Source organism: Odocoileus virginianus, chromosome 7, assembly GCF_023699985.2.
Source record: "Odocoileus virginianus isolate 20LAN1187 ecotype Illinois chromosome 7, Ovbor_1.2, whole genome shotgun sequence".
Classification (NCBI taxonomy): Eukaryota; Metazoa; Chordata; class Mammalia; order Artiodactyla; family Cervidae; genus Odocoileus; species Odocoileus virginianus.
The window spans coordinates 25,989,816-26,016,170 of NC_069680.1; the positions used below are offsets into that span (position 1 = coordinate 25,989,816).

Consider the following 26,355-nt stretch of genomic DNA (forward strand, 5'->3'; position numbering starts at 1 on the left):
TCTTACCTGGGTTTAATCTCATCGAGTGTTTTTGCGTTTCATTGCAGACATTGTAGTTTTCCCTTCTAGAAGCATGATTTAGATATTTGTCTCTATTTAACCTTGGGAACATATGGAATACAGTTATAACAACTGCTTCAATGCCCTTGTCTGCTAATTCTTACATCTGGGTCAGTTCCAGTTCAGTTTTGGTTGATTTTCCTCTTCATTGTGATTTTTTGCCATCTTTGCATCTCTGATCGTTCTTTTAATTGGATGGGATTTATTTTTATTAAATCTTACCTTTTTGAGTGCTGGATATTTTTGTGTGTGTGCTAAGTCGTTTCAGTCATGTCAGATTCTTTGTGACCCCACAGACTGTAGCCCACCAGGCTCCCCTGTCCATGGAATTCTCCAGGCCAGAATACTGGACTGGGTAGCCTTTCCCTCCTCCAGGGGATCTTCCCAACCCAGGGATCGAGCCTCTGGCTATCTCCTGCATTGCAGGAGGATTCTTTACCAGCTGAGCCCCAAGGGAAGCTCTACAGAGTTTTTCAGTATTAGTTCAGTCGCTCAGTCGTGTCTGACTCTTTGCGACCCCGTGAACTGCAGCACGCCAGGCCTCACTGTCCATCACCAACTCCCAGAGTTGACCCAATCTTGTGTCCATTGAGTCGGTGATGCCATCTAACCATTCTCATCCTCTGTCGTCCCCTTCTCCTCCTGCCTTCAATCTTTCCCAACATTAGGGTCTTTTCAAAAGAGTCAGCTTTTCTCATTAAGTAGCCAAAATATTGGAGTTTCAGCTTCAACTTCAGTCCTTCCAATGAACACCCAGGACTGATTTCCTTTAGGATGGGCTGCTTTAGGGTTGGATCTCCTTGCAGTCCAAGGGACTCTCAGGAGTCTTCTGCAATACCACAGTTCAAAAGCATCAATTCTTCGGCGCTCAGCTTTCTTTATAGTGCAACTCTCACATTCATACATGACTGCTGGAAAAACCATAGCCTTGACTAGACAGACCTTTGTTGACAAAGTAGTATCTCTACTTTTTAATATGTTGTCTAGGTTGGTCATAACTTTCCTTCCAAGGAGTAAGCATCTTTTAATTTCATAGCTGCAATCACCATTTGCAGTGATTTTGGAGCCCCAAGAAATAAAGTCAGCCACTGTTTCCATAGAGTTTTAGGATGACGGTAAAATTCAGCCTGTATTCGAGCAGAGGTGAGACAGTTTCAACCCCCCATGTGTCCCTGTGGCGCCTGTTTGTTTATTTCTGGCTGTGCTGGGTCTTCACTGCTGCGCGGGCTTGTCCCTAGTTGTGGGGAGCAGGGGCTGCTCTCTGGTTGTGGAGCGTGGGCTTCTCATTGTGGTGGCTTCTCTTGTTGTGGACACGGGCTCTAGGCCTCTAGGGCTTCAGTAGTTGTGACCCCTCAGCGCTCAAGCCCAGGCTCAGTAGTTGCGGGGCACAGGCTCCTTGGCATGAGGGATCTTCCCAGATCTGGGATTGAACCTGTGTGCCCTGCATTGGCAGGCAGATCCTTTACTGTTCAGCCACCAGGGAAGCCCACCTCGTATCACTTTGATACCTGTCGGTTGATTTTACATTGCCCAAACATGCACCATTCAGAGCTGCAGCCCATGGTGGGCAGTGGGAGATATATTCAAGCGGGTTGACTTTTAGTCAATATGACGACAGTGTTACCTTGTTTAATGTGTACGATGGTGGTTTGAAACATCAAATCAAGAGGTTTACGATGTCAGAAACGATGAGGGAGTGCAGGAAGAAAGCCGTCCTGACACCGCTTCTCTGCGCCTTTCGCCATCTGCCCCACAGGCCATCATGATCGGGGACGACATCGTGGGCGACGTGGGCGGTGCCCAGCAGTACGGGATGAGAGCTCTGCAGGTGCGGACCGGGAAGTTCAGGTAAGCGCCCCGTGGGAGCCTGCCCCTGCCGGCCTGCCTGCCTCGTGGATTCCAGGGTATCGTTTTTCGTCTCCGAAATAAAGGGCATTCCTCCTTCCAGATGGAAGAGCAGATTGTGGGGATCCGGTGACTTTTTGTTAACTGCCCCCTGGACAGGCCTGGGTGCGTGTTAGTAGCAGAGAGCGGTGGGGAAAGCAGCTTTCGATACGGGGTCTGAGTTTCAGACCGGGGGTTGGAGAAGGGTGCCGTGCGGAGACCATGCACTAAAGGCCCTGGCCGGCCACTGAGCCCGCTGCCCGCAAAGCCTGGGCCTCGTGCCTCTTGGCCGCTTGGCAGATGGGTCAGTCTGCCCGGAGGTTACAGCTGCGGTGTGATCGACTCCTCTGGTCACTGCCCGTCCTTTTCCTCCACCTGTCTGTCTCTCTCACCTAAAGATGGCAGGTGTGTTGTCAGGGATGAGTCAGGGACACTTGGGAGCTGAGCCTCCGTCTCCAGAGTCTCTTCTCTGCCGGGAGGTCAGCCTGGCCTCACACGGGTCGCCGTCGGGCGCCTGTCGGGATCTAGGCATGTGCTGTGCGTGGAGGTGCCCTGCAGTGTCCAGGTGTGGCTCTCTAGGCCATCTCAGATATCAGAGTGTCGTTCTGCCTGACTCTAGGTGGTTTTGACTGTGGCCATTCAGAGGGTGTACCGTTTTGTGGATGCTGCAGAGACTTAAAACGTGGCTGCCTTGGGTATTTGGATGTGGGGTGGGGGTGGTGGCGATGGACTACATCAGCTCTGAGCGATCTGCTTAGACTGGGTCAGATGATTTGATTCGAGGGCCTAACCCTCACTCTGAGGCCCGTTTCCTGTGTGAGAGACCCAGGGGGCCTTCAGGTTTGGGACGGGTGGGCGGACACCAGGTGAGTGAGCAAGTCTCAGCGTCCCTGGGGGTCTGGGGCCAAGAAGCCCCTTCCAGCCTCTTCCTGGCCCTCCCAGGGTGTCAGAGGCCCCCCTGAAGCCCAGCATGCCTTGAAACTTGGACCTCCTTTCTCCCCCACGTCCTCAAACAAGGGTTTCCAGGATTTCCTGGGTCTCCTTGGCTATGTCCAGCGTGTGTCCGACTCCAAGCCTTGTCCACATTCTCTCCCAGAGGCCAGCCTGGAGCCCCGCGGTCCCCTGTCCCCCCCACTCCAAGCTGCTGGGCAGGAGGACTTGGCGCCCTGATGCTCTGCTGGATGGCGGTGCCAGGTCCGTGGTGCCACCCTGTCCGGAGCCGGGCCGGCCCAGGGAGCCCCTGTGAGCCTGGGCACAAGAGCGGGGCCTCCTTGCTGAGAACACGGTACTGAGGCTCAGAGCGGGGTGAAGACTGAGAACCATGTCGTGTTTTTTTTTTTTTTTTTTGTACTGGGCTAATTCTGATTTCTTAGAAAAACATGTCTACTGGGATTAAATACAGCCACGGTTGGGGTCTTCTGGCCACCGTGAGCTGTGCCCCTGTGACCGAGAAGGTCTTGCCTTTGTCCCAGGCCCCACATGTGCCCCTAGATCACTCGGTCCCTGAGGAAGGTCCACACATGTGGTCAGGAAGCCCACCAGTGGGCCGGTGGACATGCAGGCGGCTGTGTCCCACCGCACACCACTGGGGTCGGCACTTTTCTGAGGCCCCTGTCGTCCCGTCTCCTGGAGAGAGAAACTGGTCAACAGTCGGCCTAATTGATGACATATGGATATTCTGGTAACATCTGGATATTTTACAAAACCAGGGTTGTATTATTTCGCCACCTGCCTTCTTCTCGAGCCACGTTTTGTGGTGTCTCCACTCTCCAGTGCCTCGCTGTCTAATGCAGTGGCCACGAGCCGCAGGTGCCAGGGAGCCCTGGAGATGAAGCTGGGTTAAAAGTGGGCGTACACGAGAATTCAAGGACTCACTGGGAGAAGAACGTGAAAAGGCCCATTCGTAATGTTTCATACTGATCGTGTGTTGCAATCCCGATGCCTTATGTTAATTTCGCCTGCTTGTTCTCATTCTTGGCGACACGGCTACTAGAGGGTCCTGGCTCCCCTCTCTGCTCACATCCATCCGGGTGCCTTTCTGGTGGACAGCGGGGCCCCTGCACGGCCGCCTTCTCCCTGCAGATGGCAGTCTTGGTGCACGAGGCCTGCGTGGCACTTGCTTGGAGCTCACGGCAGGCCCTGTAGCTGGCTTGGGGCCAGTGAGCAGCCTCAGCACTTTGGCACCCTGGGGACCAGGCCAGCATTCCAACCCTCCAACCCCCTGGGGAAGCACCCAACTTCCCCCTCTAGGGTGGCCTGCCTGCCCCCTGGAGCTCTCCACCCCTCTGGCCACCTCTGCGAGCTGGCCACACTAGGTCTGAAGGTCATCGTGGCCCATGTCTGCACCAGACAGGAGCTGGACGGGGACACTGAGGCGTCCTTACTGTGCGCCGGGCCTCTCCTCTGAGTGGCCCGAGTGGGTGTGCTGTGTCCCCTGCCGGTGGCCCTGGCCCAGCCCTGACTGCACTGGGGGATCGAGGTGGGTGGAGGTTGGCCTTGTCCCAGGGCACAGGTGACAGAGAGCCCTGCCGTGAGGAGCCTGGTGCCCACGCCGGGCCACGTGGTTTCTCCACTGGCTGGGGGCCGAGGGCCATGTGGGGAAGCTGAACACGTGTGAATCTCGACAGGGGTCCGGCCTCTCTCTGGGACTGGCGTGGGGGCGGCACTGGTGGCCTCTGGACAGCCCCACTGCAGGTGCCACTCAGGCCAGTGTCTTCTGGTTGTGCACGCATGCACGCACACACACGTGCACGTACGAGGTTGTGTGTCCGGCCACGGCACTGCTGGGGGCGTGGGATTTGGACTTGCCTGTGGCTAAGAGGCCTCCCTGTGACCTTCCATGTCTTCATCCTCCTCTCTCCTTCCTGCTTTTATCGCAAAATGGCCCAAAGAGAAAAGAGTGGTTTCAGAGTGGGGAGAGGTTGGGGGCCTGAGCTTTGGAAGGAGGGCTTCACAGGGCCTGCCCCTACTGGAACCAGCAGGAAGGCTCAGGCCCCACAGGAAGTGGGCCGGAACCTGTCCGGCCACCCCAGTCTCTGGAGCCAGAGAAGCTCCTGGGGCAGACAGCGTGCAAACACAACCCGCCCAGCAGGGCAGCAGAGTCGTGGCTGAAACCACACAAAGCTTGCTGATCATACCTGCTCTGCCTGGAAGTCCAGCCCAGCCAGGGTGTGGTCCTCACCCGGCCGGCAGGTAAAGGCCCTTCGGGCGTTCTCCCCGCTTGCCCCTTCCTGGCGTGTGTGACGTGACACGCACCAGAACTGCCGGCAGAACCTTCCAGCCTGAAGCCAGAAGCCTCTGCTCCTCCAGCCCCTTAAGATCCCATCCCAGCTCCCCCGGGGCCCTGAGCCCCTCGGCGGCAGGACCTCACGGTTCCAGTGAGTCCTGGAGACCAGGGGTGCAGGCTCCCCCCTCCCCACCAGAGGCCTTCCCAGTTGAGTTGGCTGCAGCCTTGCCCCAGGCCACCTGGCGAGGTTTGGCAGACGCTGGGCTGAGCCTGGTTGCTCCGCCCCCAGGTGGCTGCTTCTGCCCTGTTTTCTTCCTGGGAACATCTAGACCTTGCGGTCAGATTCCAGGAGCTGCAGGAGTCATATGGTCCCGGCTACATTTCAGGGCGCAGGCAGGGCTCGGTGGCTGAGTGATGGGGGGCTGGGCTGGGAGAGCTGCCCCCCCCGCCCCAGGCACCATGGCCCGCTTCTTCTCACCTCAGGACAAGCCTCATCTTCCATGGGAGCGGGGCCCTGTGGACCCTTATTTTGACAAATTCAGGCCAGAGACCTCCTTCCCGGCAGCGAGATGCCGTCTCCCCAGTGGAGGAGGAGGCCCTCAGGACATCTCACTGACCCTTCACACCTCCTTACAGCCCCCCCCCCCCGACCCCTCCTCCTGGGCACACGCCAGGAAGGGAGCGAGGACACCTGGACGGCTCTGCCTTCCACGCTGGCACAGCAGGCGTCACACTGCAGGGCCCACGCTGGTCGTGCTGTGTCGATAACTCGGCTGCGTGGAGCCTGCTCTGGGTGTCCTCTTACTTGCTATTTACTCACGGCTGGATGATGTTTTATGAGCCCAGAAGGTTCTTGACAAGCAGTTTGCCCTTTTGGACTTGGGAAGGGCCCTCGCCTGGGGCTGGCACTCCGTCCACACTGAAGCTTGGCTGGGGCTAGGGTGCCCATGCTCGCTGTTCACTCAGCCAGGGGTTGCGGGGGCAGGCAGATTCCAGCCACTTTGCACAAGGTTGGAGTATGTGGGGTGCAGAGGATCTGGCGGTGGAACCAGAGGCTGGATGGAACCAGCCAGGCCCGACTCGGCCCTGACACAGCGGCTGCCCGAGCCTGGCCCTGGACCCTGTCTGCCATCACTTTGCAGCCACTGACTTCAAAGTTTCCTTAAGAGGAGGCTCTGGTTTCTCTTTGGAATGAGATGGAGTTTTCTTCTAGGGCCAGGTGGTATTTGAAGGAAGTGAGTAAACCTGGGCGTTGGCTTTCCAGCAGTCACAGTTGTCACCATGAGACTCTTAGAGGCCAGGGTTGTGGGTGGTGGCCCACCTGGCAGACCCAGGGGTCGGGAGCTCACCAACCCTGGTCCCACTGTGGAGCATGTGTGCTCCAGACAGGACACTCTGCCTTGTTGAGTGAGCACTCCTGAGCCTTGGGCCCCTGGGAGACGCTCCCGGCCGGGGAGGGGGCTCCACGTAGCTTCAGGTCGGACTGCAGGCCGGGCACAGAGACTGGACACAGCCAGCTACTGCCCGGCTGCAGCCCGGCCCTGCCCAGCTGTGGAGAACCAGCTAATGCCGGGCTTGGGGGCTCAGCCCTGGGTCCCGCGGGCTCTGTCCTGGCTGCCAGGTGGGGGAGGGTCTGGGGACAACCCCGCCGTGGGATATCAGTGGACCAGTGGTCAGCCCAGCAGGCAGCCTCAGGCTGGGTCAGTCTGGAGCATGCAGAGCTCCTGACCAAAGCGATGGGTATGTGATCCGAGCTGGGCCTAGGATTTTCGAGAAGCCCTAGGAAAGTCGCCAGTGAAACAGAAGCTGAGAAGTACCAGTGGCTGTCTGTGTCATTCCAGGGGAAAGCCTTGCCTAAGGGTGAAGCTGACAGGCAGGAAAGGAGAGCCTGGAGACACAGAAAAAGGAAGAGAGAGTCCCAGTTGCTGGAACACCTGGATCTAGCTCTGCCTGAAGCTGGTCCCACCTCTGGCCTTTGAAGTTGAGCAGGCCAGTGAATTAGCGTTTTGGTTAGCGATGCCCCAGGAGCAGTGTGGTACCACAGGGGTGGTCCAGAAAGCCACTGAGGTCTCCCCGGGCAGGCCGACCATGACGTGTGACCACTGGGTGTTCCACCCCAGGGTGCTGCTGCCTCAGGCAGGCAGATGACGCGGTGTGCTCAGTCAATTGGGAGTCTTCCTTCTCTCTGCAGACTCTCCTTTTCTGCTTGTGTGGTGTGCAAGCCCCGGTCTCCATGCTGCCCTCCCCCCCACTTTTAATATTTCTTGCAATGTTAGCATTTAGATAGAGTAAATTCTTTCATTATAATCTATGTTTCTTTCCACTTCTCCCTACCATTTTATTTCCAAAATTTTAAAAAACAGAATCCAGAGCATCTTCAATATAGTATCTATAATACTCCATCGTAACCCACAGTATTTGAAAACTACCAGACCTGCAAAAAACAAAAAAAAATCTCCCCAGTAAAGTGTGGTCCCTATGCTAAAAATATGTTAGATTTTCCCACACTGCCCTTTCTGAGGGGCCAAGAGAGACCTCGACAGTGGCCTTCAGCTCACAGCCCTGCTGGCTCTCTCTCTGCTCTGGAAAGCGCTGGAAGGATCCTCGTTTAACCTCAGAGGGGGCTGCCCCTAAAGGTGTATCCGAGCGGTCCCAGAATAGAACGGGCAGCCTGGAGAGCGGTGAGTCCTCATCCCTGGAGACAGCTGTGGAGGCTGGCAGACCTCCCGCCGGGGCCAGAGCCCGGGGCTCAGTAAAGCCACACACGCGCCCTGAGTCTCCGGCCCTGTAACAGGCACCCATGGGCGTCAGGACGTTTCTGTCCTTCCAGTCCCACTCTCCCACTGCCAGCCCTGGGATGGCAGCGTTACCACCTCCCACTTGGAGGTGCGGAAACTGCTGCCCAGGCAGGTGGGGGGCCCTGGGGCTCGGTTATCCCAGCCGGGCCCGTCATTCATGCCTGATCCACCAACCAACCTGTGACTTCTTCCTCTCGGTCATGGGCTGTTAGCATCAGAGCTGAGCCCTGGGGTTAAAGCCACAGATATGGATGCAGGTGTGTAGGCGCATGAGCAGCAGAGATGGAAAGGAAAGGCATCTCCTTGTTACAGAGGGTTTGGTTGTGTCTTTGCATCCTTGTGTGTGTGCATGCTAAATTGATTCAGTCACATCTGACTCTTTGCGACCCCATGGACCATAGCCTACCAGGCTCCTCCGACCATGGGATTCTCTAGGCAAAAATACTGGAGTGGGTTGCCATGCCCTCCTCCAGGGGATCTCCCAACCCAGGGATCGAACCGAGTCTCTCGTGTCTCCTGCATTGGCAGGCGGGTCCTTTACCAGGAGCGCCACCCAGGGAGCCCTTTGCATCTTTGGGTGTCTTCTAAGGGCTGCCCTGATAGCTCAATTGGTAAAGAATCCGCGTGTCTTCTAAATATTTTATAATGGAAGTGCAGCATTCTTATCAGAGCAGCAGTTATTTTTTAAAGTGCATTTGTGCCACCCTCCTATAGGTTTGTGAATTGGGGGAATTAAGAAGAAAGACCACCTGAAAGGGCAACTTGGTTAGTTTAAAAACGGAGCAACCGTGATGCTCCTGAGCCGGTGCTTGGCTCTGCCCTGAGCCCCAGGGCCTAGCCAGGCCCCCCACTCATACACAGCTCATACACTGGGGTGCTGGGCACAGGCCTCCTCGCAAGGCAGATTCCGTTCCTGGCCAGTGAGCGGGCGCTCCAGCTCCTCTGCCTCCATGTCTGGTGCCAGGACTTGGCCCGTGGGTTGGGGGTGCTCTGTGCACCCTCTGAGTTCCTTCATCCAGCAAGGGGCAGGGTGGGGACGCTGGTCCCTGTGACCAAAACCAATGCCTTCTCTGGGCCACCACACACACGCTGCCGTCTTTGACCTCCCCGCAGCAGCCCCCACCCCCCAAGGTCCCATACCCTGGCTCACACACACACACACACTCTCTCACACACTTTCACACACAGACACATACACACTCACACACAGACACACACTCACACATGCACTCACACACACACACGCATGCTCACACAAACACACACGCTCACACATACACACTCTCACACTCACACACACACACTCAAACACACACACACTCACACACACACACACTCACACACACACAGATTTGGACCCCGAGGGTGGGCTCCCAGCCGCCCCAGCACGGAGTGGGTGCCCAGGACGTTGAGTCTGCACTTGCAGACTGTAGACCCCAGGCCAGGGGCGGCAGGTGACAGTACGTCAGGCAGAGGGGGCCTGAGTCAGCCCTCCCTGGACAGACGGGGTCAGAAGGCGCGGTCAAGGTTCCCCTTGCTGAAGGCCCAGGCGCGCCCCCCCCCCCCCCCCCCACCGCCCACTGCCTTGATGTGTCCAGTCCAAGCCCACCTGCCCCTTGGCACCAGGGACGACGCCTCTGACCCAGGGCGGGGAGGGGCCTGGTGGAGAAGACCCCAGAGGGTGGGCAGGGGCCAGCCTCCGAGCCGCGCTGTGCCCTGGGAGGGTCCCGGGGAGCGCAGGGGACCCTGCGCTGCCCTCCAGGTGCTCCGCCCCCGGGCCCCTCCTCCTGTGCCCGCTCCTGCCGCCACCTCCACCCCCGGCTTCGCTGCCCACCCCCCGCCCTGCGGTCTTGCCGGGTCGGCACGCCGCTTTCAGCTGGGGCCAGTAGAGGGCGCCTTGCTGCCAGCGAGCAGGGGCGTCGAGGGCAGGGGGTACGCCCGCACGCTCCCGCACGCGCGCACGGGCTCCTGCAGCCCACCCACCCCTCCACCCCGGGCCCTCACGCCTCCTCTGCCGGCCCTCGAGGAGAACCCAGAGGTGCTAGGCCTGGCTGCGGAGAGACCCCCTGGCAGCGGGATCCCAGGCCTCTCCCGTGCCCTTCTTCAGCTCCCCTCCCATCTGCTCAGGGGAGGGGGCCTGAGAACCCAGGGTTCTTGGCCAAGGGGCACCCCCCGCCCCCCGGCATCCCTGTGAGCTCGCTGGGGAGACGGGCTCCACGGAGAAGGCTCCCTTCTATCCATCGCCACGCCCTGTCTTCTGCTGGCCTGAATCCTACTGTCTTTAAGGCCTTCTATGATGACGGATTCCCGGGGTCCTCCCACCTGGAAGGGCCTTAGGGGACCCCCCCCAGCTCCGTATGGGCCTGTGAGTGGCAGAGGGGCCATCTCAAGGTCAAGGGGAGTGTGGGCTCCCACTCCAGGCCGTTTCTCTTGTACCCCAAACACCCCTCACCCTGGGGGGATTACCTGGCACTCCCTTGAGTTTACACGGCCTGATAATTTCCAAACCTTTTGGAGATTTCCAGAAAAGACAAATGCCACAGACCCTTCTCCCAGAGCCAGACCCTGTCCAGATCTTCCTGGTAATTCCATTGCCTCCTTTATAGAGAGGATGCTTCAGCCTGGGAGGGCAAGTCCTGTCTCTGGACTCCCATCTGGGGCACCGAGGCCTCGCATGTCTTGACACTGACGGTCTTGAAGATCCCAGGACAGTCATCTCGTCTGATACTCCCTCATGATACGACCAAGGCTACGCACTTGTGGCCAGAGTATCACAGAAGCGAAGCCGCGTGCGTCTCAGTGCATCATGTTAGGAAGCGTGCAGTGTCGGTTTGCCAACAACAGTGGTGTTTTAGCCTCTGATTAAGGTGGTGACCGCTGTAAAGTTATGTGAGGTGTTGGGTTTTTTCCCCTTTGTAATGAATAAGTATTCGTGGGGAGACACTTTGCGTAAGAATCCTGTTCCTCAGCCTACTTTCATCCACTAGTTGTTTTTTTTTTTGGCTGTGCTGGAACTTCATTGCCGCGAGGACTTTTTCTCTAGTTTCGGGGAGCAGGGGCTGCTCTCCAGTCGCGGTGCTCAGGCTTCTGGTGTGGAGCAGGGGTTCTAGGTGCTCAGACTTCAGTAGTTGCTGCTCATGGACTCAGAGTTGCGGCTCCCAGGTTCCAGAGCCCAGGCTCAGCGACTGTGGCTCACGGGCTCAGTTGCTCCATGGCACATGGAGGCTTCCCGACCAGGGATCGAACCGTGTCTCCTGCATTGGCAGGAGGATTCTTTCCCTCTGAGCCACCAGGGAAGCCCCATTCCACTAATTTTAATCTCTGCTCTTGCTCCTTGAGCTGTTTCTGTAATGGCCACCAAGTAATTCCATCATTCATTCTTAACATTTCTGATTGATGCTCTGTTGTACAGAAGAATGTTCTTCTCTCCCCACTTACTTATTTTTATCTGTGTGGACTCACAGACTCCTGTGTAACCCACTAGGTGACCATCTATAAGCATCATAATTGATTTGGATGCTCAAGTGGTCCCCAGTGTGGCCAGCAACAGCCTCTTCAGGCTGGTTCTGTGTCCCTTTGACACCCAGTTCTCCAGCCCTTTCTTACTTTCTGGCAGAAAAACTGTTTCGGGGTCATCATGTTCTCTCTCTGCCTCAGTGCCAGAGTCAGTCGTGTCTCCTGGGAGCCCCAGTGCCTTTGAGTGGGAAGTGACATTTAGAAGCAATGACCGGGACACTGGATGTTCAATTGCCTCTGAGCATCCCTTCTCTCAGGCCCTCTCCTTGGGCAGAGGGAGACATGTGTGCGTGGGCAATTCACACGTCCAACCACGCATGTGTCTGTTCCTACCTGAGCCCATAGAAGACGTGGGTTCACACCGACACCTCTGATTCCGCTCCAGCCCCAGCAGGCCATCCCAGCCTGCTGCCTTTGCACGTCTGTACCTTTGTCCCCTGACAGGAAGAAGCTGGCGTCTGTCATTCTTGTTTAGTTAATTGCTCTGTCGCCCTGTATCCGCCTGACCAACCCCTGGCCTGGCTGGACTATGTCCTTCTCACTGCCCCCAACAACGCTCTCTGCATGAGGGGCTCTGCCCCTCCCACGCCCCCTCCCATGCCAGGGCACCCAGCTGCCTTGCCACCAGGGAGGAAGACCCCAGACCTTCATCCGTCTCCCTCCTCTCGCCCTTCCTGTTCCTTGAGCGAATAGGACTGGGTTTTTGCCAATTTCTTCATCCCCACATGCCTTGCGCATGGAGGACACCCTGGTCTGTGTAACTGGGCAACCAGGATCTTCCCCGTTGGAAGAGGCCTTTCAACCTCCCAGACCATTTTTTTTTGGGGGGGGTCGTGGTTCTCACCCTAGCCCCGCGGGTGGGCAGGGGAAGTCTGGCTTTCTGGGGAAGATGCCGACCCGCCCAGGGTCACCCGGCTGGAGAGAGGGCGTTCCAGGGCTGGTTGCCAGCCTGCCTGTCGAGGCTTCTCCCTTTGCTCCCATGAAAGCCTAGTTGTGTTAGGAGTGTCACTGGGGCTGCTGCTGCCGCCACCGCTGCAGCAATCACATGCTCTGAAGACGGAGAAGAACCCCAGGCTCAAATCCCAGCTCCGCTGCCTCCCAGCTGAGCCTCAGTTTTCTCATCTGTAAAATGGGAGATTGGAGGCAGTAGCGTCAGCACCTTCAGCACAGGAGGAGCCGAAGGAGCCAACAAGCGCAGGAGGTAGTGGGTCTGTGAAACCGCGGGTGTGCACAGCATAGAGGTCTGAGGCTGCCGCCTGACCCCCCAGACACCCGGGCGTTCCTGAGGGTGGGCCCAACCAGACCCGCGCCCCTGGGTAGAATCACGGGGGTCATCCGCTGGGGTGTTCAGGCGCTGCTTTGAAAATTCACCCCCCTCATCCTCAGATCTCCAAGCGCTCTCCCAAATGGGCTCCCAGCCTCCCCCTCCGTGTGGGGAACGGTTAGCAGCTTGCACAAGCTGACGTACGTGGATGGCGGAAGGGAAGAATCCAGTACAACCATGTGCCAGTTCTCTTGCCGTTCGTGACCTTGTGGCAGCCGGGCGGGGCCAGGCACACCACGGGGCCACCCATCGTGAGCTGACAGGTGCTTGATTACGAAGGCTGACTTTTCTTTAAACAGGGTGCAGGTGGCTGTATCCAGGCTTAATACTCGGGGAGGAGGGGCAAGCTCCTACCCTACCCAACCCTGCACCCCCATGCACGCAGACATGCCCCATCCTTGCCAGGCCGTCTCCTGCCACCCAGAGGGCGCCCAGAGGGCAGCTCAGCTTTGAGGCACCATCATGCACTCAGCACTGCATGGGGAGACTAAGCGGCCTGGAGGGTCCCCAGCCCAGTGATGGGCATGGAGTGTGTGTCCTGGGGACTTGGGGTCCCCTGAGGAGGACTCCGTGAGACACAGAGTGCTGGGGGAGGGGGCTGTGGGCTGGGGGTGGTGCTCAGGATATGGGCTCAGCAGGGACAGCATCCACCCTGCTGAGTGTCCTGTCTGTCTCCCTGGAGTAACAGGGTATGGGGATGGGGCTCAGGACACAGGGGCCTGGGCGGGGGGCCCGGAGGTGCTGGGTGGCTGGAGTCCCCTCAAGGCCCCGGAACGTGATCAAGTGGTGGGTGGGCTGCAGGAGGGAGCCCTGCAGTGTGGCTGTGGTATTTCGGGAGCAGATGCCCCTTGGGAGACTGGTAGCGCCTCTTTGCCCCGGTGCTAGGCCCTCGGGTGCTGGGCACGCAGGGGCTCTATACTCAGGGGCTGGGTGCTCGGGGGCTGGGCACTCGGGGGCTGGGCACTCGGGGGCTGGATTTCTTCCTCCACCATAGCACCCGAGGGTTTTCTTTCATTTTTTAGGGTCTCCCAAATATGAGTTTGTAGAGGCAACCAGTGGCAGGAGGGGGCAACAGTGGCTTGTCAGAAACCACAGCCACGTGGGGAGAAAGCCAGGGGTCGGCTCCCAGCCTGACCAGCTCTGGCCCAGGGCTCAGACGGGGACAGGCTGGTGGAAGGGCCTGAGTTTTGGGGCTTGTGGCAGGGAGTGACATTTCTGAGCCTCCACCTGGCCCTCATGTGACCCTGCACGGGCCACTTTACCTCCCTGAGCTTCATCCCCGTCTGCGAGGACGGATGCTGCTGCGGCTCTCGTAGGACGCCATGAGGTCCAGGGGAGCCGGGCGGGTACAGGTGAGGCCGTGGTGAGCTTGTCCCCTCCCTCTCGGGCTCCTGACAGATCTCTCGTGGTTTCTGGCCTCATCGGTAGCTTGGCTCTGCCTTACGCAGGGCCGGGAAGAGCTCACTAACGCAGCTGTGGAAATCAGCCGTCAGGATGTACAAATAGTTGCACGTAGGTATTCATTGGAAGGACTGATGCTGAAGCTGAAGTCCAATACTTTGGCCACCTGGTGCGAAGAACTGACTCATTTGAAAAGACCCTGATGCTGGGAAAGATTGAGGGCAGGAGGAGAAGGGGATGACAGAAGATGAGATGGTTGGATGGCATCACCGACTCAATGGACATGGGTTTGGGTGAACTCTGGGAGTTGGTGATGGACAGGGAGGCCTGGCATGCTGCAGTCCATGGGGTTGCTAAGAGTTGGACACGAGTGAGTGACTGAAATGAACTAAAAGACTTTCATAGGGTCTGGCTATTGTCTCATGTGCCTTGGTCCTTGGAACCTGGCGGTTACACACACAGGCCCTGGGACCTAATGCTCCCCGTGTGCTCAGCTGTGTGGCTATGGGCTGGTTACTTAACCTCTCTGTGCCTTAGCTTCCTCACTGTGGATGTGTCTCCTCCTTACTGTTGTTGGGAAAACCCTAATTGTGACAAGGACAGACACGGGACCTTCACTTAAGGTCACGGAGCAGATGAGAGCCCATCTGAACCCTGGAGTCGTCTCCATCACCAGTGCTCTGAATCCCCCACCATGTGCAGTGTTACCTTGTGAGTACGGTCCACTTCTTTCTGGACCATTCTAGATTAGTCCAGTGGAGTTTGTTACCCTCCAGGGGTACAGGCTGTGAAGTCTGGCTGGGCAGGCGGAGGGGGCCAGGACTTTGTGGAGCTGCTCCCTGCTGCCAAAGGAGCTCAGGGCCCAGGGGCTCAGGTTCTGTCCTCAGGCCAGGGCCCAAGCCCCAGTTTGGCTCTGGTCCTTCAAGGGACCAATTGGGGGCACTTCCAGACCCTGCTCCTAATTCAGCCTGAGCAGCTGTCTTGTCTGTGTTGGGGCTCCCTCAGATTCTACTGGGCTGGGGTGGAAGTTCTGCTTTGAAAGCATTTAGGAGCTTGAGATAAGGAAATGGCAACCCACTCCAGTGTTCTTGCCTGGAGAATCCCAGGGACAGAGGGGCCTGGTGGGCTGCCGTCTATGGGGTCACAGAGCCGGACGACTGCAGCAACTTAGCAGCAGCAGGAGCTTGAGAAGCTGGATCTCCAGACTACCCCCACCCGCCACCACCACGGCCTTTCGCAGGTGTGGAGGCCGAGGCTGGCCTAGTCCGGGGCTGGCACCAGCTCTGGCCCAAGAAGAACAGGCTCAGACCTCTCCCTCGCTCGTTCCTGACCGTTTCGACCCCCCCAGGCCTCATGGGTCTCACGGATGCTGCGTCTGGGGCCCAGCAGGATCCTGGCAACGCGTCCGTGTCATTCTTGTCCATTCTGGCCAGCGACAGCCAGGAGGGGGAGGAAGGGGTTAGCCTTCTTGGAACCCACCAGTAAAGAGGAAACCTCAGTGCTTCCACATGAAATGGTTTAACACAAACTCCACTCCAGCCCCGCTGAGGCCCCCCCAGACGGATCTTGCCAGGGCAGGGCGGCGGTTCACGAGCACCTCCTAGTGTCCGAGCTCCTCTCTGCAGGCCTGGGTGAGCCCGCATGGGTGGTGGGCAGGACTCGGGCCGCTGGCCAAGGGCCCAGGCTTCCAGGTGACCAGCTGGTGCGTCCCGGAGCCCGCATGTACGTCTCCCTGAGGTCCCGTGAGCCCGGGGCTGCTGAGGCTAAGGGAGTGGAGAGGAGAAGGGCAGAGAAACTTTGGGGTCAGTTTGTCAGGGACCTTCAGAAGGCAGGAAGCAGGCCAGGGTCCCACTTGACTGGAGACCATTGGGAACCTGAGTTATTTAAGAGCCGATCTGTGTGGCAGCTCTGCCGCTGCTGCTGCTAAGTCGCTTCAGTCGTGTCCGACTCTGTGCGACCCCAGAGACGGCAGCCCACCAGGCTCCCCGTCCCTGGGATTCTCCAGGCAAGAACACTGGAGTGGGCTGCTATTTCCTTCTCCAATGCGTGAAAGTGAAAAGTGAAAGTGAAGTCGCTCAGTCATGTCTGACTCGTAGCGACCCCGTGGACCGCAGCCCACCAGGCTCCTCCGTCCATGGGATTTTCCAGGCAAGAACACTGGAGTGGGTGCCATTGCTTTCTCCAGCGGCATCTCTGAGCCCAGGAGAATCAGACGGGCCCAGTGAAGACTGGTTTAGGACAGTGGGCCTTGATGGATTCTGTTGGAAGCTGTTCGATGCTCCTCCACCGCCGGGAGCTGGATGGGCTGAGCTGTGAGGATCTGGGTGCGGACTGTGGTCCGGGCCCTTGCACAGCAAGCTGTAAGGTAAATACAGCATCTCCGGGTTCTGAGCGGCAGAAACATTTAGCAACAACCTGGTGGGACCCGGGGGTAGAACCAGGTATGTCTGAGTGCGGAGCCCTGACCACAGCCCCACCCTGCTCGCCTGGACTCAGCTTCCCCACCTGCCGCCTCTGTCTGCGTGCTGCCATGACGGGTCCTGGGAACACGGTGCTCGGGGTGTCATGGGGCTCCCGGGAGATGTTGGGGTGCCAGGTGTCTGCCCTTGTGGTGGGGGTTTCTCGTTGTTGTTCAGAAATGGGGATGCAGGTGGGAGGCTCCGGGCAGCGTGAATCAGGCTGCCAGGAGTGGGTGGCAGGCGTGCCCAGCCTGCTGGAGCCCGTCGGGAAATTGGGTGAGGCGGGGAGGCCAGGACCTGTTGACGGCTGTTGGCACTGGTGCTCGGAGCCTCTTCTGCACCCCCCCCACCCCCGACCTTAGCCCAGCCCCAGGCCTGAATCAGATGCTGGGAGACCAGAGCTCCCTGAGCCCTTTCACTGGTCCATCCAGAGATGCAACTGAAGGCCGTTCCCATCAGAGATAACAGTTCACTCGCCACCCTGCCCCCATTTCACAGATGAGGAAACTGAGGCCGCAGAGGCAGGTGGCTGGCATGAGGGCCTGCCCCAAGGGCCGGGCTCCCCAGCTTCTGCCCCGCTGAGCCCCCCATCTCTGTGCCCAGCGCCCTGGGCAAAGTGGAGCCCAAGGTTACCCAACACGCTGGAGGTCTCAGCCAGGTGTGAGTAATGCAGGCTGTGTTGTAAACAGGAGCTGCCGGGCTGCCTGGATAAGTGTGTGTGGGTTTGTCCAGCCACCAAGCAGTGATTTGATGCAGGAAGGTGTGGCCCCCAGGCCACGGTGAGAAAAGACCTCCTAGGACTCGGGGTCCTGACTCTCTGGCCCTGACTGGACTCTCTTTCTGGCGCCCCTGTTCCAGTTGCCCCTTTACTGGGTGACCTGCCAGAACCTCCCACCCTGGTGTCCAGGACGTGGCTCTTTGCAGGGGCTCCCCGTGTCTGCAGGTCCCGCTGTCTGCAGGTCCCGCCGCCGTGAGCTCAGCCAGCTCCTGGAGCTGCCTTCCCGGCTGCGGGAGCCCCTGCCTGCCGTCTCTGCTCACCCCCGTCACTGTTCTCGGTGAGGAAGAGAGGCCCGCTGCCCCGAGGCTCCGGTCCACGCACATCCAGCCGCTTCGGGAGAGCGGGCCACTGCTCAGGCCAAAGGGAAGGTGCGGACAGGCCTCCTTTCCCTGAGACAGAGGCTGCCTACGTTCGCTCTGGACCAGGCAGGTGACTGCTGGGCATTTGCCGCTCAGCTCCTGAGGAGACTGGCGGTGATGAGGTTATGGGCAGACCTTCCATTTCTTGAGAGGCACGCACATCTAGGAACCCTCGGGGGCTGATTGTTCAGGTGCGTCCCTCCCACCCAGTCCTGCAGGAAAGGAAGCCCAGCTTGGCTGCTGACTTGCATGGGTCACCCTGCTTTCTGGAAGCTGACTCAAGTTCTGTTCACAGCGCAGGCTCTCACCGCCTCTTAAATCCTGCGTGGCAAAGGAGGGAGGTGCTTTCTGAGAAGTTGTGCTCCCTCCTGAGATAGTGCAAGGCACTTTGCTTCTCAAATACTACAGGGATTGGATTATTTTTAGCCCGTCCTCGCGCGGCCTGGGGCGTACTCTTGCTGCCACTTGGGCAGGTGGACTTTAAGTGTAGGATGGTTGTTCAGGGCCTCTTTCTGGGGGGACTTGGATCTTGGATGGTTGGAGGAAATGTGGGGTGCCCCTGAGGTGTACCGGGAGCCCCCCAAGGGTCTCCTCTGGCTCTTCAGCCCTTAAAACTAAAATGCCCCCTTCGTTTCCTGAGTCCCCCAAAGAGAGGCAGCGAAGCCTTCCCAGTCAGAACCACCTGCCTGAGTTCAGTCACTTGAGACCTCAGTTTTTGTGCAGAGAGCATTCAGCACATTTCCCGCACATGGTGAGCGAGTGGCAAGCTCTGGCTGTTGTCATTTTTGCTGGTGTCCCCATCAGTGTGATGATGGGGGGCGCAGGCGTGGGTGAACCCTGGCGGGGAGGGATAGCATCCCTGCGGCTCCACTGTCCGCGGGGTCTGCAGAGGCGCTCCAGGTGGGTGGGCAGGTGTGCCTGGGCCCTCGGGCCTCCAGAGACAGGGGTCCCCACCTGAGCCGGGACTGCAGCGCAGGTCCGCGGCTGCCCCCTGTCCCCCGGGGTCCCCCTGCAGGAGGGGTCTTTCACCAGAATCCAGAGCCCGTGGGCATCTGGAGTTGCTCACAGCATCCCGAGGCACGTTGCCCACACAGGCTCGGAGCCTGGGACGCTGGCTCCTTCCCCCAGGCCCTCTGACCCCATCGGCCTGGCCCCCCACTTGCAGCCCGAGCTGTGTACTCTGCCTGCCATTGGCAGTTGGAGCGGAGTTTTCCTTCGGGGCCTGAGGGCTGTGGGGACCCGGACATCTTCTCCAGCAGCCCCGGTCTGCACAGCTGGGGTGCCGAGACCCGTGGGTCAGAGTGCCTGGTGGCTTAGAGTGGACACTCGTCCCCTCTCCTGGCCCTCGAGCCCACTCCTGGGTTCTGGCTCAGGCAGGGCTCCAGACCCCCCAGGAACTGGAGCCAGGAGTCACAGCGCATGGGGCCCCCTAATACCTTAAGGGGTTCATGAAGGTGTTTAATTTTTTTTTTAATTAGAAGGGAAAAAACCCCTCAAACTTTTAAGGTCAAAGAAACTGTTAAAAAAAAATCTTTTTTTTTTCTCATGTCAGAAATACATGATACTTTGGAGGCTCGCAGAAATCTGTTAAATTATTTCAAGGCTCACAGAAATCTGTTAAATTACTTACATTCTTATTCTGGAAAAGGAGGCCGCTAAAGTCGTTGAGCACCGGGCGTGCCACCTTGCCATGTGAGAGCCTGCACGCCCCCTCAGTGGGCCCGGGTCCCCGAGTACCGTGGACCAGGAGGCGTCTGTTGCAAGACGAAGGCTCACGTCCTCCTGGGCGCAGATGGTGGATGAGGTCTGAGCCTGGCTCCATCGGGTGGACTTGTATCCTGAGCTGCTTGGTGGGGAGAGTGGGGCAAGGCTCTCCGGTCGGCAGGAATGTGGCCTTTGGCTCCAAGTGGGATGAACTTCTGAACTCCGGGGCTCAGCCCCTGAACTGTTAGGGGTACCACGGCCACCCCAGTGGACTCCATGCAGCAGCTCCAACAGTAGACAGCTTCACACGTCTTGCAACACAGCAGTGTGGACCCAGGACGGGGCCTCCTGTGGGGTCAGGGCATTGTGGTCCCGTCAGCCAGAGCCCCTGTGAACGTATCCCTCAGTACACGTGGCAAGGGCTTCCTAGAACACACTGGGGGCCGGGGGGCTTCTGATGTTATCTGCAGACTTTGTGATGCTGGAGGGCAGAGAGGGTGGTCCCCTTCTCCTTGGATTCCCACCTGGAAGGGGTGCCACCTCCCCGAGGAGCAGGCAAGATGCTGCCATCTGCATAGGGGCGGCCCGTGCCCACACTGGGCCCCTGCCTGGAAGGAACAGGAGCATCATGGCAGGGGCCTCTGAGAGGCTCTGCTGAGACACCCCTCCTGATGACACTCCTGGAACCGGAAGGCCCTGCAGGCCTGGAGCCTGAGTTACCAAAGACCTTTGTCACGCATCTGCAGCTCCCCTCAGCGACCCGCCCAGCTCCATCCAGTACCTGCAGGGCGCCCTCGGGCGGGCGATGCTCCAGGTGTGAACCTGGCCCTTCTCCGCAGCACCTGTGTCCTCACCTGGAAATGGGAGTGGAGCACTATCTGGACTTCACGGGTGTGGCAGGATTGAATGAGAGCATGCTTCTCCCGCGGTTGAGTCACACCCAGCCCAAGTTGGAAGCTCCACAGGCGGCCCCACTGCCTCCACGATCGTTATTATAGCTCACTGCTTGGGGCGGCTCACAGTCTGGTGTCAGCCTCCAGCTCTTCTCCTGGGGAGTTGGGGGGCCTTCTCAGCCTCCAGGGTGGGAGCCCTATGTCTCCCCTCTGTTGCTTACCACTGGTGACCCTGGCAGTGCACCCACTGCCCACTCTGAGGCCCTTAGTGGCCAGGCCACCTGTCTGGTCCTGACTCTCTGGTCCTTAGTTCACGGGCAGGGGGTCTCGAGATCTTTGTGGAGCCTGGAAATGTAAGCAGCTCACGGCTGCTCCCGGAGAGCCAAGAGGAGGACCCAAAATCCACAGGCAGCATGCAAGACTCAACAGGGCGTGTGTGCACATGCGTGTATGTGTGTGTGAGAGGGCGTGTGTGCACACGTGTGTGAGAGGGTGTGTGCGCACACGTGTGTGTGAGAGGGTGTGTGTGTGCACGTGTGTGTGAGGGCATATGTGCACACATGTGTATGTGTGAGAGGGCGTGTGTGCACACGCGTCTATGTGAGAGGGTGTGTGTGTGTGTATGCGGGGTATATGTGAGCATGACTGCAAGAATGCATGAGTGTGTGTGTAAGTGTGCACTTGGAGGATAACTGTGGTTTTCGATTTTCCTGTTTCTGAAAATCAGTACAGAATCTTCCAGTGCAGTTTGTGTCTGTAAGGCTGACACTGTCGTTCTGCCCCGAGTGAGGTGGGAAGTTCAGTCACAGAGAAAACGCAGCCGCCTGCTGCCATTAGATGCTCGTTGGTCCAGCTCTGGACCCTGATCGTCGCAGCTCAGGATGAGCTTCAGGAAGAGGGGGAGGGCTGGGCTCCGTTTCAGCAAGTGCGGCTGGACTGGGGGTCGCCAGGCTGTCCTCCCAGCCACGCCATCGGGAAGGTCCGGGGTGTGCCTGACTCTCTGAGGGCCTCGGGGACCGTGGGAGCACTGTGGGGCAGGGGGCGCTGCTACACCGCCATCCTATCCTGACCTTGGACAATGGACGGGGAGGGGAGGGTCACCTTGTGCCAGCTGTGCCAGGAGCCATGCCGGGCGCTGTGCCCATCAGGATGGTGGTCAGCCGCTCACATGTTACGTATCGAAGGCCCCTGCCAGGCACTGGGATGTACCTGGCAAGTATTCACTCATATTCTTAGCTAAATAATAAGACAGTGAAAGACTTCATCACACTTGTGCCCGAGAAGTCACCGGGAGAAGTCCAGGGTCATCCCGAAGGCTTCATCTCTTGTGTCTTGCGCTGACCCCTGCAGTCACCTCTGGGCCCCGTCAGGATCACCGTGGCTGCAGCTGCTGGACCCCAGCTGCCAGTGGCTTCAGCCATCGGGATGGTTATTTTCTGAAGAAAGCAGCCGGAGATCCTCAGAGCCAGGGTTGGTGCTGCCCTTCAACACAGGCTGGCTCATCCGTCTTCTTTGATCTACCAGACTTACTATCAGGGTAAATCCAGACAGAGGCCTGAAGTTTAGGCAACTTGGAGGAGAGGGGCATTTTAAGAAAAAGAATACTGTAGATTAATGAATGTAAAATTAAGTTGGAAAGAATTGAAAACATATGTCCACACATATGTCCATGAGTGTACACAAACATGCACACGAGGGTTAAGAGCAGCATTATTCGTAACATCCCCAAAGTGGAAGCAGCCCAGATGTCCATCCACTGACGAACGGACAGGCAAAGTGGGGCCTCTCTGCAAGCAGCGGAGTGTTATTCAACCGTGGAGGAGAATGAGGTACTGATTCACGCTTTGACGAGGATGAGCCTTGGAAGCGTTCTGCTGAATGAAAGAAGCCACACACATGGAAGCCACGTGCTGTGCGGTTCCGTTTGTAGGAAATGTCCAGAACAGGCGAGTCTGTGGAGATAGAAGGTACATGAGTGGTTGCCAGGGGGCTGCAGGGGAGCCAGGAATGGTGAAGGGCAATTGACATGTTTAGGATTTTTTAGGTTAAACTGCTTGACATGTTTAGTATTTTTTTTCAGAAATGTTCTGAAATTAGATAGTGGTGAAGGTTGTATAATATTGTGAATGCAGTAAAAGCTATTGAAGTACACTTTAAAGTGGTAAATTTTATGTAAGGGCTTCCCTTGTGGCTCAGGTGACAAAGAATCTGCCTGCAGTGCGGGAGACCTGGGTTTGATCCCTGGGTTAGGAAGATCCCCTGGGGAAGGGAACGGCTACCCACTCCAGTATTCTGGTCTGGAGAATTCCATGGATCGCAAAGAATCAGACACGACTGAGCAACTTTCGCATGTTATGTCAATTTGACTTCAATTAGAAAAACGACTGTGTGAACATGTTTCTAGGGCCCTGCAAGGTGCCTATGCTGTTGAGGGGCATGAAACCAAAGACTCATTAGCTTCGTGGTAAATTCACCCCTGCTTAGTACGTTGGCTTTTCATTCTGTCTGTCGCCTAAGGGTCAAAGATGGCTGTTGTGGCACCGGGTGTCGCGGCCACCTTCAAGGCAGTGCCAGTGAGCTTTCCTCCCATGAGCGGCCCTTTAAATGGCTCTCCCAGTGTGCCCACCTTCCCTGACTTCCAGACTTCAGTTGTATCTTTGGAACTGGGTCACACGAACATGCCTGATGAGGGCTTCTCAAGAAGGAAGTACCGGCAAAAGGCAGTGAAATTGTCACAGCCGACTCAGCCAACCATAATTCTCTGCCTAAGAATGGGCGTCCATGACTGCCTCAGACAAAATTGGGGTTAAGGTCGCCAGAAAAACAGCCTTTCTGCCTCCGTGACAGCCCCGCTCCATTCTTCAAATAGCCGCTGGGCTTGTCTTCCGGACGTTCAAATCTGTGTTCACTCTCCCGCCCGGAACTATTCCACGGCCCCTGCTGCCTGCCATACAGGAAGCTGACCTCACAGTCCAGGGCTTTCTGCTGTGGCCTTCTCACTGGTCAAGGTCATGGCCTCGAAGCCTCCTTGACCTGAAAAGAACAGAGAAGGGGGACATTTTAGAATAAAATGCACATTTTTAAAACATATGGCTTCTCTTGACTCTACTTTTAAGTAGTGATGGTGATTATTGTATTTAGACCTGAATGGGAGCTAGTATTTCCAATATGAAAATCTAGTCTAATTAGATTTTGCCTCAAAACAATTTCTCAGCATCATGGACATGAAAGCCCCTTGATGAATGAATCTTATCTGCTAAATTCAGAAGTTTAAGGGAAAGGAGGGAACTCAGCTTCTAATCCCTAGTTCTGTGGAAGAAGAAAAAAAGACTTTTTTGAGTGCCAGTCTTATTTGTAAAGCCTTAAGAATTCATAGAAGAAGCCATGTGGTGCTCTGTTCCCTTAATTGGGGCAGAGGACATGGACTTGTATGGTGGCCAGTGGTGTGATTGGCAGGAATGGGCACTTCTGCGCTTGGAACAGTCTGCCAGGCAGGCCGGCCTCTGGCTGCCTCGAGGGGCGGGGTTTCTGGAATGGAAAGGCCCGGATTGGAATCCTGACTCAGTCACCGCCTGACCGGCCACGCGGGGGCAAGTAACAAGCTCTCTGAGCCTCGCTTTTTCTGTCTGTAAGTGGGGATGGTAATGCCTACTTTGTCAGGTGTTATGAGGATGAAACGAAATCACGCTGTGTTTGTAAACTGTCCGGCAGGGTACCTGCTGGCCGCAAGGACAGTGCTGGCCTCGCAGGGTGGCCCAGATGTCCACACCTTGGCGTGCAAGGCTGATGGCCTGGCTCCCAGCCCCTCAGAGACCCGGGGGCTGGTGGAACTCCTCTCCTTCTTCCTGCTTGCCCCCTCAGCTTGAACACCCCCTGCGACGGGGGGCTCACTCCTGACCACGGGGAGCCTGGTCTCCTGCTAACACCTTCCTGTAACCTGTCCCCCCCTTGCCTGGTGGCCTCTGCCCCCAGGTAGCTGGGGAGCAGGGGGCTGGGGGTGACCCCGCTCTTGGTGGTTGAGCCCTCGCCTGAGGATAATTGCCCCCCGTGACGCACCCCGCCTTGTGCTGTCAGGAGAGAGGCCTTGTCTCCACTGTCTGTGTGGTATTCGTGCTCAGTGCAGCCGCTTGTGTCTGTAGGATTCCTAGACACATGTGCGGGCGGGGGGACAGGTGCGTGTTCCACGTGCTGGGCGTGCCCGGCTCAGGCACACCGTGTCTGTGTGCACAGGGCCCTCCCGTGCTGGTGTGAACGCGTGTGCACAGGTGTGTGCGCACAGGTGCATGCGCCTGGCTTCTCCCCACATCCACTGATTGTGGCGAGTGCGTGCTTCCGCTCTCTAGGCCCCGGTTCTGGGAAAGGGCTCTGGAATGCCAGTTGCTGGTGAGGAACCCGTGGCCCAGGGGAGGGCCCCGTCGGCCACAGAGGTCTGAAACGGCCATGGCCCTGGGCCCTGCCCGCGGTCCTGCCGCCTGCTCTGTGCCCAGAGGGTGACCTCTGCGCTCGGAGCTGGCTTTGGCGGCTCTGCTCCCCACAGAGGGCTGGCCTGCGTGGGATCTGGAACCTTTCTGGAGCCCGACAGCCTGGTTCACCCCTGAGTAGCCGCGCCGTCCCGGGTTCCCGGTGTGAGCCTTGCTGTGCCTCCGTCTCATAACCCAGCTCTACGATGGGGCCCACAGGAGCTACCACCTCCCGCGACGTCCAGTCTCCCCCAGAGAGGGCGTCTGCTGTCATCGTTGTCATGCCTGCCTGTGTCACCACCCGACTGCCCTCCAGGGTGCCTGAGGAGGCAATCCAACCCCCACCCTGCTCCTCCCCGGCCTCAACACCCCCCGGCTTCCAAGAGCAGGCGGAGGGGAGGGCAGGTTCTGCAGCTGCCCAGCTGGCCCTGCCCTAGACGGGCGGAGCCTTGTCCTGACCACAGAGAGGTGAAGGCCAGGTAGATGGGGAGCATCCTGATCGAGGCTGTCAGAACGGCAGGAACCAAGGCAGGAAGGGGGCCCTGGAGACAGGAGGGCCGCAGCCTCTGGGGTTCTAATGCCCCTGGTCCCCCAGGCTGGGCTGGGCTCTGTGGGAGAAAGCCTGCTGCTGTGAGGGGCCCGAAGCCCCTCCACTCCAGCCTGGGGGCCCCTGTAGGCCTCCTCGGGGGCAGGGCAGCTCGGCCCAGGAGGTGGTTACCACCTCTGGCCTCCCTGGAGGCTGGGCTCACTGCTGACACAGAAAGGACGTCCAAGGAGCGTGCCGGGCTGTGGGCACTGCAGTCTTGGGGCCAGCGTCCTGAGAGCAGGTTTTCCAAGGGACCCTGAGCAACTCGTTAGAAAAGGCCCCGATGCTGAGAAAGATTGAAGGCGGGAGGAGAAGGGGACGACAGTGGGTGAGATGGTTGGATGGCATCACCGACTCGATGGACATGAGATTGGGTCAACTCCGGGAGTTGGTGATGGACAGGGAGGCCTGGCGTGCAGCAGTCCATGGTGTCGCAAAGAGTTGGACATGACCGAGCGACTGAACTGAATTGAACTGAGCAACCCCATCATCCCAAGGCCTCCCCCCGCCCACTGCAGGCACTTCCTGTCCTCTCCCCTGCTCCCCCAGGCTGAATGTTCCAACCTTCCCTTGCTGGCCCCTTGCTCACCGCCTCCATCCTCCAGGCTGTCAGTGGGGTTCAGAAGAGGGGGCCCTGCCTCCCTCCCCATCCCACATCAGGCCCAGCAGTCCCTGCAGCCACCCCACCCTCCACCCTGGAAAGTGGGTTAATACTACTCACCCTGCTCACCCTAGAGATAAGGATTTAACGCCTCTTTGGCCCCGAGGGGCTAAGTCATAATTAACAGGCTGACCAGTGTCCTGATCCCCTTGGGGGAAGAGAAGGGGGTCCCGGGCCATGCCCACAGAGGATCGGCTGAGCTGGGCACAGCTCTCAGCCCCGCAGACCAGGCCCTGCCATCCCGCC

The 26,355-nt window shown here is 58.2% G+C and overlaps 1 protein-coding gene across 3 annotated transcripts in view; it reads left to right on the forward strand.

The window, feature by feature from the left end:
* The window catches only part of LHPP (phospholysine phosphohistidine inorganic pyrophosphate phosphatase), a 122,915-nt gene that overhangs the window by 41,813 nt on the left and 54,747 nt on the right, over nucleotides 1–26,355 (forward strand). For all 3 annotated transcript variants that reach the window (XM_020900712.2, XM_020900714.2, XM_020900713.2), the window contains exon 6: nucleotides 1,817–1,908. In XM_020900712.2, coding sequence (XP_020756371.2) covers nucleotides 1,817–1,908 — 92 coding nt within the window. The remainder of the gene's footprint in view (nucleotides 1–1,816; nucleotides 1,909–26,355) is intronic.